The sequence below is a fragment of the Diprion similis genome, chromosome 13, assembly GCF_021155765.1.
Source record: "Diprion similis isolate iyDipSimi1 chromosome 13, iyDipSimi1.1, whole genome shotgun sequence".
Taxonomy (NCBI): domain Eukaryota; kingdom Metazoa; phylum Arthropoda; class Insecta; order Hymenoptera; family Diprionidae; genus Diprion; species Diprion similis.
Window position 1 is genome coordinate 8,077,762 of NC_060117.1, and position 19,515 is coordinate 8,097,276.

At 33.7% G+C, this 19,515-nt stretch overlaps 1 protein-coding gene across 1 annotated transcript in view; it reads left to right on the forward strand.

Moving 5' to 3' along the window:
• The first annotated feature begins 6,420 nt into the window (after positions 1–6,420).
• Positions 6,421–19,515, forward strand: part of LOC124414148 (protein eva-1-like) — an 87,519-nt gene continuing 74,424 nt past the window's right edge. Inside the window, exon 1 of the mRNA XM_046895094.1 lies at positions 6,421–6,576. Within this exon, the coding sequence (XP_046751050.1) occupies positions 6,504–6,576 (73 nt within the window). The 5' untranslated portion in view covers positions 6,421–6,503. The remainder of the gene's footprint in view (positions 6,577–19,515) is intronic.

Here is a 19,515-nt window from a genome sequence, read left to right on the forward strand (position 1 = left end):
CAACCGATTTTATCTCGAGAGTGAATTGTGAATTGTCTCAATTGACGCAGCTCTTCTGAACTCAGAACTGGTTTAGATTCTGAATTTGGCTGGTAAAACAGTTTCCAATTCATCCTCGAATAACAAAGTCAGCAAGACGAATTCAACCGATTTTATCTCGAGAGTGAATTGTGAATTGTCTCAATTGATGCAGCTCTTCTGAAGTCAGAACTGGTTTAGATTCTGAATTTGGGTGGTAAAACAGTTTCTGACTTATCCCCAAATAACAAAGTCAGCAAGACGAATTCAACCGATCTTATCTCACGAGTGAATATACGGATCTTGATGACTTTTCTCTCAATCGACAATAGTCTTTAACCCTTTGAGGGGCACATTTTTCTATGGAACGAATTTTCAAAATCATAAGTGGTCCAGAGGTTTTTGGGGTCATTGATTACGATTCTGACATCAGAATTAGAAAATTCAAGATGGCGGACCCAAAATGGCGACTATTTTAGGTTAAGCTCATGGTTTTTCGTTCAATCGGCACAAAATTTGGTATAGAGGGTTTTTTGGGGTCGCTGATTACGATTTTGATGGCTGATGTAGGTATAACATAAACTTTTTTCTTCGAAATTGGATTTTTAGAAAATTCGATAATTTTTTTTGAAAATCAGAGCCTGCCGAAAAATCTGAAAAAATTTCATAAGTTACTAATAGACCTGGAAAATATATGAAAAAAATTTCAATGCGTTTCGACACTTCGTTTGAGAACAGCTGAATTTATTCTGAAAAAAACGAGTTTTTTGCATTTGAATTATGTATAATTAAGTGTAAATAAACAAATATCCATGTTTTTCCTCAAGTATCTTTTAGCTTGAACCTTCAAAATACTAGAACCGACTTAGAAGTATAAAGGTATTGGAAAATAGAACGGCAATAATGAAAAAACTGCAGGAAAAAAGATGGTACAAATGTGTACCGCTGCCCCTCAAAGGGTTAAAACCACCTGAAAACCGTCTACATTCTGAATTCGATCAATCCAACAGTCTTCCAAATCAAAATTGAACAAAAGAACATTTTCTGCATTTGAAACGTATCGGGACGTTAATTTTGCAGACTTGCCGATCAATCTGATCCAGAATCACCGCCTCATCAACCTCTACAGAACCAAAAGACCTACATATCAGCTCGCCCTGTGATATGAACTTCGTATGCATATAGCTGATACATGACACCAGACACCAGACACCAGACACTAATTTCACCACTTTTCAATGGCGATTTCAACTCTCAAATCCTGGCTGTCTGAAGGTTAAAAAAGCGTCTCAATCCGGGGCGGCAGAATAACAATAATAAAGTTTCCGATTGGGATCGCGGTATACGTTTGTGGGCGTCGTTTTTACGGTGGACGCCAGCAACCCTCGACGAAAAGGAAGGGCGGCGGGGGGGGGGGGGGGGATGAAAACAACGTCGCATCACGTCGCGTCGTTCCTCCTTCCAGACTTGTAGTGCGCAGCGGCTATAAGGAGAACGAAGTTGGTAAAACAGGAGCTTGCGACGATGTTGAGCGCCCGGCGGGGGGAAGGGGGGGGGTGGTCCTCGCGCAAAGTGGGGGGGGGGGCTCCGTCGACGGCAAGAGAGAGGGAAAGATAGAGAGAGAGAGAGAACAGTCACCCGTCAGCTCTCGGCGCCGTCGGGTCAACGGTTCGCGATGTCGATGTTCGCTTCCTTGATCCTCGAGCAGGATCTCCACGCCGCCGGAGAAAAGTGGAGAAATGATAACTACTGATCGGGCCTGAAACCGGGAGTTGAAAAAGCTTGGACCGACTGGCTTAAATGCAGCGTCGCAATGCACCCGAAATGACATTTGCGATTGACAGTGGTTAGTGCGAGTGATTATTAGTGAGGATAAAATGTATTTTATGAAAATTCTTTCTCTAAATGGTACTGAAATGTTTTTTGGAAAGTGACTGAAATTTTAACGCATTACTTTGATACTTGATTTATTATTTTTTTTATTCGAAAACACAGTTGATACGGAATTTCAGATCTTTGTTCAGTCGCTTTTTTTTTTTTTTTTTTTTTGAGCTTGTACTTTCTTGGATGATAATATTTGGCTACATTCCGGATATCACTTTTGGCTAGTGAAAAAAGTACTGCAGTGTAGATAGTAGGGTTCAGTCCTTAACTTTCCTTCAAGTTTCGTGACTCTTTGATATTTTTTCATCTCTTCTTTTATGTTTTTCTATTCTTCGGTTTTTGGTTCTCGACTTTCCGAAGGTGAATAAAAGTTTTGCTTTATCCCTGGGGATTATTATGTCGGATGGAATGATAATACTTCGGTGCAAAGTTCCGCTTCTTTTTTAGGCCCGTAGGACATTTCAATTCTAACTCAGTTTGCAAGTTGGAAAGTTGAGAACCGACCGCGAGAGTGAGAGAGAAAGAGAGAAAGAGAGAGAGAGAGAGAATCAGTAAGGGTGGAAAAAGAAACACGTAGTACGACAAGCTTTTGGAAATGTCAAAGTATGTATCGAGGACTTGATACACCTTTCGATGGACCATCATGACGTGCTCGACGTGGAGTTTTGCTATATATATACCGGGACCATCTCTAGAAACTAAACAGGAACTGCGCCTGCGCGAATTTAAATCCGCCGTCCGTGCAGTCTGGCCACCCCGAGACCCTGCTGTCAAACTCTGTTTCTGTCGGGGATGTAGTTCACATGCATTTTTGAGGTTAGAATCTCAAGTCATTGAGATAGTCACTCGGGAAGACTTGGGAAGCATTTGTTATTGAAAATAGATTGTTCAAAGAACGGTCGGAATTTAATGCTGATGCTCTTTGAAAATTCGTCCTATTCGATTGAAACAAGAAATCTGTTCAAATGTTGGGTGCTTGGAAGAAACGAAGCAGGTAGGTGGGGACAATTTATTCAATCATTTTCATTACTTCATACATTAAGAATAACAATGAAATTTTTTTCTTTCAACAGAAAATACAGCCAAAATAATAGCATCTCTGCTGTTAGCTGATGTCTTCTCTTCCCATTCAATTCGTGACACATGCAGAGATCATCGGCCACTTTTGTTGGTTGGAAAAGGAAGTTGTAGATCTTACGGTTTCTTTCAATTTCAAATCTAATCTAAAGAAATCTAATCCGAAGAGTAAAACTCAGAAACATTCTGTGACACAAGTTAAAAATCAACATTTTCAAAATGTGCCTCAGTAATTAACTTTAAGGATAATCATGTTTTAGAGTAATGTTCAGAACATTCATATGAAAATATTGACTTATCGGATTCAACATTGTACCCCTTGTTCCTTTGAAACAAATGAATATCTAATTTTCACTGAAGTTCATGAAAATATTTACTTAAACCTAAATCCAATACAATATCTTGTTCATAGTGCTCCGAACATCATCCAGTAACATGAATATCCGGAAGGAATCCCTCTGTCGCAGAAACCGTTATAAGGTTCTTTGTTTTTAACTTGTGCCACTAGATAACTTTTGCATTGCAGATTCCATTTCCAATCTTAGGATGAGATTTTTTGTTTCGAACAGTGTTAACATGGGATGCAGAATTAATTGTAATAAATGGAGATTCACAAACTCTCAGTTTCAATGAAGGACCATTGTAAGAGTATAAAATTGAATCTGGTTTCAAGCTTTCAATAAGTTACCGGATGACTCCCTGATAAAGATTCATCATAAAAAAGTTAGCCAGCAAGTAAGTCCTATTGTAGACAAAGTGATCATTTGTAATGTGTACTAGTAAGTGAATGCATTCCTTAGACCTTGCTGGGGTTGAACGAGGCTCAAGCACGGATGATAGCTGCAACTAGCTAGTCAGATGATACTGTCGATTAATATTGACTTTAAAGACATTTTCAACTGAAGTTATCCAACATTTTTAGATTGAGATTGGTTCAGTTTACACATCAAAATTCATCCTTGGAATCTGATTTAACACTTGAAACACTATTCATCTGAATTGAATACCAAGAGAGTGAAAAATAAAATATCAAAACTGCCGAAAATAAAATTTGAAAAATAATGCGGGCCAATAATACTGCTTGGATTACAATGGTGCACGGAATGATTGCTCTGTAAAATTAGTTAGCAGCAATTGTTGAATAACAAACTTATTACTATTGGCTCGATAGATCTAAAATGATGGAATATTCAAACACCATGATCTGTAGTGTGTCGTGCTCTTCAATTTTGCCACGACTGATGTTCAGAAGGTGGCGATGACCAGGAGAAATTCCTTCGGATACCTGTTGTCTAATGGAACAACGGAACAACCAGGTTCGATGGTTGGAACGGTGGCACCAATCGAGAAATTAGGGTCCTACCCACCAAAACGTTTTGACCATCAGGTAAGGTATGATTTTCATCCTATTATCCAAACTTGAAACTTCAAGTCTGTCAGAACAAACGAATTTTATCATTGAATACATGTGAAAATATTGTAATATGCAAATATCATAGTATCAGAAATTTACTTACACGCTTCAACGCCTGACAACTTTAGTCTCGCTTCGATGATGTTTGTTTCCCACCTGAAAATATTAAAAGATATTATCATCAGACAAGCGCTTCTAATTGTTTTGAATACCACTAATTTTCAATAAATTGCGACAGAAAAACGAATTGCTACTTTTTGTACTCCTAAGCTTTGTGTTTCAAGATACACTATTTCTTTTATTCCTTGTTACTGATTTTATTTTAATATTTCATGTTCATTGGCACTGATTACTGGCTTCCGGAGCACTGCACTGTAACAAATCTACTCTGGAGCAACCTTCTACTGGGTTTCAACAATCCATTTATTCTTAATTTTATGTAAATAAAGAATCTGTTTGAAATAAACAATATTTTTACTTACCTGCCTCAGTTTGTCTAGACTCCCACTCGTTGATGACGTTCCACATTTGATTTCAGTTTTCTTCTTTCAATAAATAACTGATCCAATTTCTGTAGCTTTTGATATTTGTTTCTCCATTGACGCCTTTATTGTGTCGATTAAATATCTGCTAATATCAACTACGGTATTGCTGAATGACACTTTTCTTAGAAAATTCACGATAAGTAGGAATAAATATCAACATAACCTCAATACGCTACTTTACGCGCGAAATATTCAGAGTCTTGTCACATTTCGTGTACGTTGGTCGCCTTGGTTAGCTGACGAAAATTACTCCGCGGGGCAATTTTGCTGACCAATGAAATTGAATCATTTGGCGCATGCGCAGTTCCTGTTTAGTTTCTAGAGATGGTCCCGGTATATCATTGCACGTGGGACGCGATGAAAAACAAACTTTATAAGCACAGAGGGTGTTCAAACTGATAGAAAGAAGTGAAAAAGTTGAGGAACGAAAGTTGAATTTATTCCTGAAAAATTTCTGTTGAACAGTGAATTATAGTTGAAACCAGAAAACTTTGAAACTTAAAAAGCACTGATCCTTTGGTTTCGATTAATTACAGCTGATTGTTATGATTTCGTAAAAGAATTGTGTAAAAATATGCCGATCTTAGATTTTTCCATTACAGTTCTTGAATTGATGAAAAAAAAAAAAAATGCACGCAAAATCGATGTCAGTTTGGATTAATCAAGTTTTGCTTCAGCAGTAAGCTTATCGAGGTGATTGATTATTCATTTGAGAAAATTTTTGAAGAACCAAATAGCAAAAGAAGTAATTTCTCAGTTTGGATCCATAAAAATTGTACAAACAATAGGATGTTTGTATTAAAAAAACGAAAGAATCACTCAATCCTGCCAAAGTTTAACAAACACTGAACTTTTTCCACCCGAATTTGTTTATATTATAAAGTTCGATTCAATCAATTTCAATCGCAGTTTTTGTCTTCAGGCGATCGATTCCATCATATTTTCAGTCAACTTTGAGCTTCACGTGTTTTCCGTCAATGTTAAAAGTCTCCAAAGTTTTCGAAACTCTTCACAAAATTAGTGAAAAGAAGAAAAAGAAGAGAGTCTGTGAGTTTTGCCTCTGATCTTTGACTTTAGATCCAAAAATATATTCCCAACTTCAGATCAAAATATTCGAAAATAAATTTCAGTTACACTTGACGATATAATAATAGCTAAATATTATTTAAACTTAAATCTACGAAATAAAAATTTTCTCATCTCTATTACACATTCTCTTTTTTTCTACCGTCGTGTGAAATTCTTTTTTTTTTTTTTCATCTCTTCTCTCTCGATACTAGTTTTTTTTTTTTTTCTGTTTGTCTTCTTTTTTCTCCACACATTTACCGCAATAACGTCGCAAACATTGATTAGAATTAATTAACAATATTAAACGGCCAAGAGTGAATTCCGATGTAAAAAAAAAAAAAAAGATTTTGTAAAATATTCAGCGGGGTGAGGTAAAAATATTTTCGAGGAGGGAAAAAATTTCTGCCTGATGAAGCATTGAGCGGATAGAAGGTGGCTAAGAGTACCGTGAGAAAATGGAACCTGTCGACCATAGTGAGTGAATTTAAGGTGCAAGCATGTGCTGGAGAATTGCCACGATTTACATAATGGCTCACCTCTCGAGCATTCGTGCTGATATGGATTATATGGGTAAGTCTCTGAAAGTTTTCTCGAGCTTTAATCTGTAAGTGGCAAAACTGATTTCCTTAATTGCAATTAACCTAAGCTACTTTGCATTGACATACGATACAGCAACTTTGTGTTTTTAATAATGAATCAAAACCTGATGTTGCCGTTCGTTAAGCGGCGTGGTTACACGTTTTTTAGAACAATAATTACACGACTTTTACAGGTTTTCCATGAACTAAAACTTGAGGTTTTTCTCAAATTTTCACAGTTCTAGTAAGTTATCAAAACCTGAATCGTTCAGCTTATTGACTCTATGTTTGGTTCAAATTAAATTTGAATTGAAGAAAAATCTTGAGAAAAATATCAACTACAAAAAATCATTTTAAGCCAATTTGGTTTCTCGATGAAAAAAGTAATCTTAGTACCTCAAAAAATCGTTTTTAATTCCCGTAATGGATAACTGATATTTTCAGGTTATGTTTTATTCACTATAAATTAAATTTGAATTGAAGAAAAATCTTGAGAAAAATATCAACTACAAAAAGTCATCTTAATTCCCGTAATAGAAAACTGATTGTTTCAGTTTTTTGAATAAAAATCAACTTTCTTTCAAATTTAGTGAACGAAAATCATCATATCATATCAATTTTTACGATTTTCAATTTTGTCCTAAATCTTCATTGAAATCGGTACTTTTGTGAAAATTTTCTAGGAGAAGGGTGAAAAAAAATTCAGGGGTTAATTTCTTTACACTGTCTAACGTTACTCAATTAGTCGCTTTTTACGATTCAATTTTAAACATCAACAAGAGAACAATGCCGTGAAAAAATGGAACTTTCAAAAAGTTGTGTGGCATGAGAACAAAAGAATTGATACAAAAGAAAAAAAAAAACAATTTATTTTCTAATCAGTAGGATAAAATTTTTTTTTTTTTTTTATAAAAATGGTGTTCACAAGACGTATCGAAAGAAATTAAAAATACCATTGTAGGTTGATGTATCGATTAAATTTTTTTTTTTTATTATTTTTCAAAATGTATTTTCCCTTCTCAAACTCTTTAACATTAAAATAATCCCGAGAATGATATTCGATATCTCAAAAATACAACACAAGTATAATTCTGTAGGAAAAAAATGTTGTTTTTCCGATAGCCGAATAATAACAAATTATAATAAATACTCACAAGAAATTATAGTAAAAAAATTTCCGATGAAGATTGAGAGAAAAAAAAAAAAAATCGAAAACAAAATTTTTCTCGTCACGCAATTAAATGCAAAAAAAAAAAAAAAAAAAAAAAAAGAAAACAAAACAAATATTCTATACAATTTCAATCAGAGACACGCTTCGGTGAATTTTTTTTTCTGTTTTTTTTTTTTTTTACGAAAGGCAGGGAGGGAAAAAATCTTTTCGACATTTGACTCGAATTTTCGTTCGTAATTCCGAGTTGGTTTGAGGCATAAAAAAAAAAAAAAAGAAAAAAGAAAAATAAGAAGAAGAAGAAAAAAAAAAAGATTCAAACACCGTTGAATCCAGAAAACAATCAATCGTCCAAGACGAAGGATTGTCAAGGCTGAACCTTTATTCATATCACGAATTTTCATTTTCCCTTGAAGATAACGTAGCGCTGGCTTAATAAGAGCGACAGTTTTTCTTACTCGTATATATACTTTGCCTCGTTGTTGAATCGTGTCTGGACTACCGATCAGAGGAAAATGGACCTCGAAGGTCTCAGAGGATACAATTTCTCGCCGCGATTTCCAATCAACTCTGACACTGAGAATGCGTGCAATTTTTTCTCAATGAAGGTGATGAAGAAAAAAAAAAAAAATGATAATAATAACAACAACAACAACAACAGTAATAATAATAATAATAAGCCTATTTTAAGCGTAAAACAGAAAATTCTCGCAACTTTGAACTCACGAATGGTACTTGCGGTTTTTTTCACCGAATAAAATATAAAGTAATCATAAAAATTTTATGAATAATTATAGGTAGGGGAGGGCTGGGCAAAATGGGTTACCCTTAAAAATCGGGCGTCAGGTATCAAAATTTTTGAGCCTAAAGCCGAAGTGGGGAGATTTTTTGTTCTTACCGTTTTCAAGTTTTTCCGCAAAAAATTTTTAAAGAGCCTTTTAATGCGAGAACAATTATGTACGAAAAATCGCGGGCCAAATCCGAGAGGTCAAGGGTTGGACACAGGTCGAAATGGGGTGGATTACCCTCAAAACAAAAATGTTCGTTTTGATATTTCGTTACTAACTTCAATCCGGTGAATGATTACCTCGAAATTACTTTTATGTATGAGTGTGGATTAATAAAAAAATAAAAATAAAGCCATCCGGCTGAAAATATCGTTTAAAAATTCAGAAGTTTTGTGTAATTTTGATTAACTGCATTGTGTCAAGCTTTGCATTGGATTGAATGGATAAAAATATTATCAATGAATAGCGTTATTTAAAAAATTTTATATCAGTATTCCGGTGTCTTTAGTGGTGAGATAATAATGATACCATTATTATGCATTAACAATAATAGTGAGTTCTTGTAGTTTGTTGAAGCTATTCGACTCTGCATGCGAAGTTGAAATGCGAGAGTATAATTAACGAGCAGGGTAATTAAGTAAGACTAACATGCAGCAGAAAAAGTGCATTTGTCGTAAAATCAGGGTAAATCATAACCGTGGAAAATTAACGGGGTGAAAGAAAGCTGTAAGCTCGCCGCAAACGGTCGTCAATCAACGTTGTGAGGGTCTATAATGCCAGTCTACTTGAAGAATGTACAGAGACAAAAAGATTGTTGAATTGAGAATTTTGAAACTCTAAACGCATTTTTCTCAAAATTGTGTTTTTAAAGTCGATGAACAAGATTTCTCGAAAACTGCGCTGAACCGATCAGTCTCAAATTTAACGACAAGCTTTTTTAGTAATTAATCGAACGTTTTTTCTCACGGATGAATATTTTCCATTTTTTAAACAATGTAAGGCCTGAATTTTTGTCAATAATTGAGCTGTTTGTTTTATTTATTTATTTATTTATTTTTTTTATTTTTTTTTTTTTTTTTTGAGAAGCCGCCATTTTCTCAAAAATTATTATTCTACTTATTCTTTATTCCGAGATAATTTTCTTTTACACCTAAAAAATATTAAAATACAGTTAAAATTTACCGCAATATGTGTAAAAGATTTTACTTTAATAAACTAAAAGGTCTTCTCAAGAAAATTTCTTGAAACTTTATTTTTTTTTTTTGGGCTTTCTGACCGTATATAATCCCTTAATTCCACGAATTTTGTTTGACTTATGATTTCTATGTCTAGGGTGAATTTTACTGATTTTCTTGTTTTTTTTTTTTTTGTTCGTACGAAATTTTCGAGATAATGTCAAAAGTCTACAAATTCGATATAAATGAAACGAGGATTTAAGAGAAGGATTAGAAAATTCTTAATCACTCAAGTATAAATTTTCGACAAAGAATTTTTCTTACGATTTTATGAGGGAATTTTGGCGAAATAAAAATCTATTTCGATTGACTGATGCAACGAAATGAATTTAACCCTTTATATTCATGCAGTTATTCATTTTTCCTTACAAGCGATTCGCTTCTTCAAATTCTTTGCATTCGTGCGCTATTAGGGTCGCTGATTACGAATCTGAACTCGAAATTCTAAAATTCAAAATGGCGGATCTAATATGGTGAATAAACAGGAAGAAAGAGAAAAATTTTGAAAAATTCTGTAAAATTTTTTGCCACGTATTAAGTTTGTGCAAAAATTTTCATTCAGATGTTCAATGTAGATTAGCAAGAAATGCTTTTTTCTTCGCAATAAATAATGAAAAATTGATGGAAATCTCTGAAAAAATATCCGGATAAAAGTTAGGGATGAAAGAAAAACTTTGCTCTATCGTAATTTGAATTTTCGGAATTTTGCATTCCGTAATTTTATTGTTTCGTAAAAGTTTGATTTCTTTACTCCAACTTTCGCCATTCCAAATTATTTGGAATGTTTTCAATTTGGAACTTCCGCCCCCTCCCCCCTCCCAAATGAAGATAAATACACACGTGTGATCCGGTTACTAGAAAGCGCCAAGCGATTTGCTCCGCGGAATGTAAAAAGCAATTTGATCGGTTGGTTTTTCGCGCGTTTGATTGATGCCCTGCGGAATTGAGCGTACGGGGATGTAATATTAAACTGCCCACCTGGCAAGCTTTTTCCATCCCTTGTTTGCTAAAAATTAGGAATTTTCGCAACCAAACACCATTCGGTTAATTTACACTCCGTTCAATGATGATGGGAAATTACATTTTCCATTAGATGAAAGAAAATCGCTTTCACGGTCGGGAATATTTTTGGATTTTTGGTCAATCAGTCTCACTAATATTTATTAAGAGACTTTGAAAGACTCGTTTCAGAAAAATAAAACACGATGTACGAAAAAAGCTTCACTTGTCTCACTTTGTTGTTGCATTTTTCAAAGTTGACAAAGAATTGTGAAAATTTTTCACGAATAATCTGCAGATTCGATTGATGGAAGTGAATTATTATTATTATTTAAATTTTCAGAACATTATGCAGAAATTTAACTCCGCGTACGAAAAATTTTGTGTTTTTTTTTTTTTTTTTTTTTTTGTAAGATGGACTGAAAAAAAAAGATAATAAATTCAAAACAACTAATAGCTTTAACTCTTATGTACAGTTATTTGACTGGAAGAATAAAATTTTTATGAACATTGGTTTTTAGTTTTTTTTTTCTGAAGCTTCATAGTTTTCTCAAATATCGCAATGGATATAAATAAATTGAAAAAATAAGCTGGAAAAAGAACTTTTGACGATAGTTTTCAAAAGAGAAGATTTTTATCGGTTTGTTACAATTTTGCGAGCATTTCATTGGATTGAACAGTTTTAAAAGCGTACAGAAAATGGAATTTGTTTTACTCGCAACAGCCAAAGTACAAACAAAGAATTAAAATCTTGTTATAGATTGTTGAATATAAACTCGAAAAAGTCTATAATTCAGAAAAATATAAAATTTTGGAATAAATAGCAAAAAGTTGACGAGAAATTGATTATTTTAGTAACTAAAAAACATTTTTTTTCCTAAGTCGACAAATCATAGGATTACAATTTGAACGATGTTGATAGAATTTTGAATGCAGATTTACAGATAGTACAACTGTATTTTGTTAATTTTAATATTCCTAAATAATTTTTTGACTAATATATATCTTTTCCGTACATATTAGCGAAACTAATTTCGTTCGGAAAATGTTTTATTCTTAGAAAATCGTCACACCATGATTGTTTAAAAAATTTGATAAATAAAATCTGTTAAATAATTTACGAGTGATCGGTTGATCGTAGACTTCGTTTAATTGATTTACCAAATGATCGATCAATCGAAGAAAACTAACCGATTGATCGGCGGTGAATTCGATTATTCGAAAAAATCTATTATCCAAAGATCGGATCAATTTTTCTCAAATAAGACGAAAAATCATGAAAGTCTAAAATAAATCGATCGATCACCAAAGAGTCCAAAAAATTTACAGTAGCCAAAATGACAAATGTTATTTCTATGCCTGTTAAGCCCGGCATATCACTCGCGTCTTTTCCCACTTGACCTACATTCTGGAATTGGAGGGTAAAAAGGATCGCAGAATATTTCCCGTAGAAATAGATTGGCGTATTCAAGTGCAGATCCAGGAGGGTTGATTGGAAGGCCAGAGACGACGGTTTTCGCAGTTGTGATGAGGAGAATGATTGTTTGATTGAAAAATATGAGACGAAAAGGAATTGGACGAATTGCCGTCTCTGCGGAGCCCGCGATCGCATAAAATTTGAATATTATTATTGCGCGAAGTTTAATGATCGTATATATAATAATAATAATAATAATGAGACGCAGAGGAAGCAGACTTATTGGAAACGGACATTAAGGGGGTGGTCGCCCTCCTCTTGCGTTTGGTTTTCAAGTCGGCTTCGAATCGCTGATATTGGATACGAGAAGGTTCGCGAATATTCAACGATTTCAAGATACTGCGTTTATTTTTCTAAACCTAACCTTAAATCTGTGATTTCGAAACAGTTTCTACTGTCCTACGAAGCTTTGTATGTATGTGAGGAATGAATTCTATGCGAACCCAACCAACGTCTGATCCTCAAGTATTCCTAAAAAACGTTTTCCAAAAATGAAAAACAAGTTTTCCGAAAACGTAAAAAAGTTTTCCAAAAATGAAAAACAAATTTTCCGAAAACGAAAAAAATTTTCCAGAAATGAAAAAACGGTTTCCAGAAATGGTAAACAAGTTTTCCGAGAGCGAAAAAAAGTTTTCCAGAAATGAAAAACAAGTTTTCCAGAAACGAAAAAAAAGCTTTCCAGAAATGATAAAAAAGTTTTACCGAAAGGAAAAAAAGGTTCCAAAAAATGAAGAAAAGGTTTCCAGAAATGGAAAACAAGTTTTCCGAAAACGAAAAGAAAAGTTTTCCAGAATTGAAAACAATTTTCAGAAATGAAAATAAGTTTTCGGAAAACTTGGAAATGGGAATTTTATTTTGGGAAAACTTTTTGTCGTTTTCGGAAAACTTTTTTAGGTATCGGGGATAACCCCCTGTCGGAATGCCACCATCTTGTCCCCGAACTGTCATATCTACCCTACTGACTCACCATTTCTTATTTTGTTAAAAAACATTTTCAGCAGTTGTCCCAATCCTGAAACAGTACCCTGAATTTTTTTAGATTTTTTTGTCGAACCTCGTGATTATTTAAAAATATTCAGCTTGATTTTGTAAAGAAGCTTTTCCAAAATTCTCGAAAAATTCTCAAAAACCGTATTTTATTTTCCAAACATTTCAACACCGGAACCATGATAGACTGGTTTTTTCTTGCATTTTTATTTTTTTTTCGATTTTTTCGCACATTTGATTCTTTTGATCAACTCAAAAATTGTTTAAGCGATCTAAAAATTCCCAAAACTTATGCTTTTTTACAACCTCAAATATATCACCGTTTTCATTTTATTTCCAAAAAAAAAAAAATGTACTCAAACCGAGGATTTTTATCTTCGCATCTGCACGCCCCGGAATCTCATGCGCGGCGAAAATCGAATGAATGAATAAATTTGAACAAAAAACAAAAGATAAGCCCTGTTATACACTGTATAAAAGAAGAGAGTATATTGGCGCGGAATTCTCTCCCTTTTATTTACTCTTTTCACTTTCACTCGACGATATCGAGGCAAAAGTGATCCAACGTCGGCTTAAAGGGTCTCCGGATACGTGAGAGGGTCCATTAAATGAGGATCAAGGTTTGCATGCCTTGACGTTGCAAAGAGAAAGAGGAAAAGTGGATCACTCCCTCTGCACGTGCCCATCCACGGAGTCTAATCTCTCACCTGTCACATCGATACCCTCGCTATTAAGGCGATTTATTTCTCCTAGAGCAACGATACGTGTAGCTTCTGTGCCTATACTAGAATGTTCGGACGAAACCAAGAAAACAAAATTCTTTTCTCAAACGCGAATGAAAATTTTGGAAGAGCCTCTCAAATAACATATCTCAGCGAAACATGAGTTATTAATATTGAAACTTGAAGGTGCCAATTTTTTTCTTTCTATTTTCTATTTAAATGACACGTAAAAAAAAAAAAAAAACTTTGAATTTTTTTTTCCGTATGGGAAATTATACCCTCCGTAAAAAAGTACTTGGATAGAATTTTCCTAACTCTAACTAAGAAAAAAAAAACATTTTCGACACTCCAAGTCCTATACGCATTGCGGTAAGGAAAAGAGGAAGAGAGAGAGAGAGAGAGAGACGAAGCGAGAGAAGAGAGAGAGAGAGAGAGAGATATTTATTGGTTTCCTGGGACCTGCGTCCCTTGTGAAAACAATAGTTAGTATAATATAATGCGTTATATGTATAATGTATATATATCACAGGGTTAACTTGATATTCTCATGGTGTAAAAAACGTCAGTCAATTAGGATATGGAATCGAAATAGTTTCGCTGTTAGGGAAGTTTTTCATCAGTGTAATTTTTAACCTTTTTTTTTTTTTTTTTGATTGACGTCTAATTTTATTTATCAATCAAGTTTTACGAAGAATACATTTCCAAAATTCTATGGGTTTATTGTACATTCAGTTAAATCACAATTGTGTGAAATAAATTTCGGAACTTGGTTTCAAGTAGCGATTTGAGAGTTGGGTTGTCGAAAAAATCCTTGCGTTACAATTTTTTCATTCAAATTATGACATTATTATACTCCACGTCAGCTATACTTTTTATAGCTTAATATAATACCATAAGAAACGTGAGTTCGTATCCAATTTGCAATATATATGAGGGTGAAAATCGAACTTTAATTTTTTTTTCCAAATTTATTCAAAAACGCACAGGAGATCTCTAGATTTCAGAGATTTACAGAAATCTATGTTTTTTGTTCAAAATCACGCGTTCAAATAATACAAAGAAGCTTACGAAATTGAATTTTTCCAAGTTTTCAATTATCTGACCGATATTAAAGAAAACAAAGCTTCCTCGTCACTCGTAGTTTTCATCGAAAATCACCGATTCTTGTTCGAACTTTTTTTTATCCTCACTCAAAATCATCACTCTTAATTTAAAAATGATTTTGTATAAGTTGTTATAAATGCTTTATTCTATTGTTTTTTGCGGAAAATTTTTTTTTACGTGTCTATCAAATGTGAATTTCGTTTTTGGAAAACTCTTTTTCACTTCCGGAAAACATTTTTTTCGTTTTCGGAAAACTTGTTTTTCATTTCTGGAAAACATGTTGTTCGCGTCCAAAAAATGTTTTTTTCGTTTTCGGAAAACTTGTATTTCATCTTTGGAAAACTTTCTTCCGTTTTTGAAAAACTTGTTCTTCACTTCTGGAAAACGTTTTTTTCGTTTTTGGAAAACTTATTTTTCATTTCTGGAAAACACATTGTTCACATCCGGAAAAGGTTTTTTTCGTTTTCGGAAAACTTGTTTTTCATTTCTGGAAAACGTTTTTTTTTTTTTTTTGTTTTTGGAAAACCTTGTTTTTCATTTTTGAAGAACATGTTGTTCGCATTCGGAAAACGTTTTTTTTCTTTTCCGGGAAACTTGTTTTTTCATTTTTGGAAAACTTTTTTAGGAATCGGGGAATGATTTGATTTCGTTTGAAAACTTTAAAGCCACAATTTACAGGTTTTCAGGCAATTCTAATTTTGAAAATTCTCGTATTCGTCCCCAACATCGTGAAATTCATTTCTCGCAAAAAGAACCATTCCGATAGTTCGGTCAGCTCGAATAAATCCATCAAACTCAGCTCTCTGCAGATAAGATTCAAGTTACGGTTTATGAGTTCAAGATGTTCATCGGATTACATGAAAGGAATATAAAGACGGACGGAAGGTATAACGAACAGGATCACGTGTATATTTGAAGGATAAAGATTGTAACAAGCAAGGAATACTGAATATCAAGCGAATAAACTGATCTCGCGGTGTATCAGAAGCGAAGAATCGAAACAAAAGACAGTCGAGAAGAACGCGCAAAGCCCGAGGAAATTGGCATACGAGAGTGAAAAAGGGAGAGAAATTAAATTGGCCTATGGCAAAAGGTCAGAGGTTGCAAAATATATACCTACGTACACATATACGGGGTATTCCGTGCCAACTCTACCAAATTCTCCATTTGATTGAAGCTTTTTAGGTGCTGAATTATATTCACGTTTTTGAAATTATACGTTTTTTATTGTTTTTCAGACTTCCAGGTGAAGGTGTCAGTTGAGTTGTGAATACATAAAAATTTTCACGCTTTCATCTGTTTTTATACTTTGAATACCTCCGATTTACGCAAATCGATGCTCTAACCGTTTCTGAAATTTGGAAAATGTTGTTGAATGTTTTTTACTCCGTAAGAAACTTGTTAAAATTATAGAAAAGATGAATTTATTTTATCTTATTCACTATTATTATCGTATCTCTGAAGTAAAGTTTTATTTAAAATTAATAATTTCATTCCAAAAAATTCTCGTTAAGTCAAAAATGTCACAGAATATTTCAAAAATTCTCAAAACAATCGAATGTCAATTAATTGGAAATGAAAATTTTTCTTACGGAGTCAAAAAAACATATCAAAGAATTTTTTCAAAATTCTCAAAACGATCGATCATAGATTATTAAAAATAAAAAAAAAATTTCTTCAACGTTACAAGAATAAGACGAGAAACAAAATAAATCCGATGATCGACATAAATCTTAAAATTCTCGACCATTCTATATATATATATATATAGTTTTCCAAAAAGTTTGAACCGTAAAAACGTTTAAATATCCGTAACTCAAAAACCGTCGATTAAAAATTTGACCAAAACTGCATGCTCTACTAGATAGATGTTCGAAAAATGTCGCCAAAATAAAAAATAAAAAACTGGTGACGTATAAGCTTGACCAAGTTGGTTTAACAGACTATCAAATCTCGGATCTCCATGTTTTTTCAACCCCGTATTCGGAGTATCTCCGTCTCTTTCCTCAAAGGAAGAAGATAAGCAGCTTCCGCAAATAAACTGAGCAACAAAGAAGGAAAATAAGAGTAAGAGAGAGAGAGAGAGAGAGAGGAGAGAAAAAAAAGAAAAAAAAAAAGAAAAAAAACAAATCATTCGTACAGAGGAGAATTGCTCGTGGAAGCCAAACGCAGAAATATAATACGTGTGACGTTTTCTTGCTTTGGCACAACAACGCTTTCGGGGGTCGATTTGGGGTTGAAATACGGGTTCATATATCCCGGGTGTGTATTTTAATATAAGGGTAATATAGGGCCGTTAGAGCCCTTTGAATGGGGCGGGTATCTCCAGGCTTTCCTTTGCCTCCCTCATCCTGCTGCAGGGCTCGACAAATTTATAACGAAATACAGTATCCAAATCCGCGTAAATCCTCACCGAATTTAATAAAATTGTTAACGGCTATTGGACACCTTCTCCGTCAGCCAATATAACCCAGAAGGATTCGAACAATTTCTACCACCCCTTCCCTCCCTGTCCGAAAGATCTTCAATTTCAATTCCACGGTCGAATAAGGCCGTCTGATATCCGATTCTTATTTCGAGGATCAGACTCGAAACGGTGGATACGGTTATTGGCAATTAGCGAAATCCGCTTCTTCTGACTCGGCTTTGAATGTTTCGTCAGGCGGATTTTTTCGTCATAGTAGTTAGTCTAGTTTTTTGTATCTATGACTGGGATAAACTTACGAATTTAATCGAATCAATTTCGGTTTTGTAATACCTGTTTCAAACATTCGGAATTGATAAATGTTTACCAAATGTAATCGATAATTATGTGTATTTGGGGCAGTCCATCCCATTTCGACCCCAGTCTGACCTTTGACCTCTTGGACTTGCCCGCGATTTTTTATATGATTGTTCTCACGTTAAAAGGCACTAAGTTTTTTTTTTTTTAGATTTTTCTGACACGGTTCGAATTATCTACAATTTTTTGAAAAATTATTTTATTGATCAACACAATTTCAAAATCTGAGGAAATTTGAAAAAGTTGGGCATCAAATATCAAAATTCTTAAGCATTTTTTTTTAAATTGTGTCGTTCAATAAAATCATTTTAAAAAATTGTAGAAAATTCAAACCGTGTTGGAAAAATTTGAAAAAAAAAATTAGTGCCTTTTAATGTGAGAACAACCGTGTAAAAAATCGCGGGCCAAATCCGAGAGGTGAAGGGTCAGAAACAGGTCGAAATGGAATGGACTGCCTCATTTAATAACCCGTTTTTGAAAATCTACCAAAATTTCAAAGATTAAAAATTGTAAGGTGATTACAAAGTGTAATAAATAATAATGTCTATTTAGTTATAACATTTTCGAAATCTAACAATATTTTCAACATTCACAATTAACAGTTATTTAAAAAGTGTAATTAACGATCACTTACATTTAGAAATCCGGTTTTTCGAAATTGAACAGTCTCTAATGAGCAGTTAGGAAAGAAAATAATTTTCTTTTTCATTTAGTGGTTAGGTATTTGCATCGTGTGGGGAACAGATTGAAAACTCGTTTGTTTTTTTTTTTTTTATACAATTGAAAATGTCTGTTCTAATCGCTTTGGCGTATTGATTTCACACGAAAGATATAATCACCCTTTTGTATTTTCTTTTTTTAAAAATTAGAGAAAGATGCTTGATTCGCTCTGTTTCCCAAATACCCAAAAAATTATTACAACGTTTAGGAAAACGTGAATTACATTACATTCAGTGTGAAAAAACGATGAAATTATTGCCGAATTTCTAACACTGACACATTTTTATGACCGAAATTGTATTCGAAAATTTTTATGTTTTACTGTTTTCGCTCGATATTGTATAAATTATTCAGTTTCGTGTAATCGTAGATGTAAAATATATTTATTAGAAAAGAATCGGTAAACTAATTTCAATCAATTTACATCAATTTTTACTTATTTTCGTTTGAAACTCGTCGTTTCTAAAAATAAGCGAACGAAATGTATCAGGCTGCAAAGAAATAAATTCTTATAGATAGATCTTATAGATATAGAGAAACAGAGGAAAAAAATATTGAGGGATAAGTAGATTTGATCTGAGGTGGAATGCCCTATACATACATACATATATATATATATATATATATATTCTTATCTCGTGGGCTAAAATCTCTCAATCACTCAGGAAGGGCGGGAGGGGGGGGGGGGGGGGAATTGATCACGCTACATTAATCTGATTGTGAATCGCATATAATGGCTTTGAAAAAAAAATCCTACAGGAGATACAACATCGTTCCAATAATCGATTTTAATTTCTTTTTTCACACCCCAGCACACGAATTTTGATTTTTTTTTTGAAAAAAATTAGCGGTGAAGCAGATCGAAATTAAAATACATTAACGCCAAGATTTTTTTACGCCATACTTAGTCACTGATTTGAATTATGCATGGAGTTTGAGAGTTCAACGA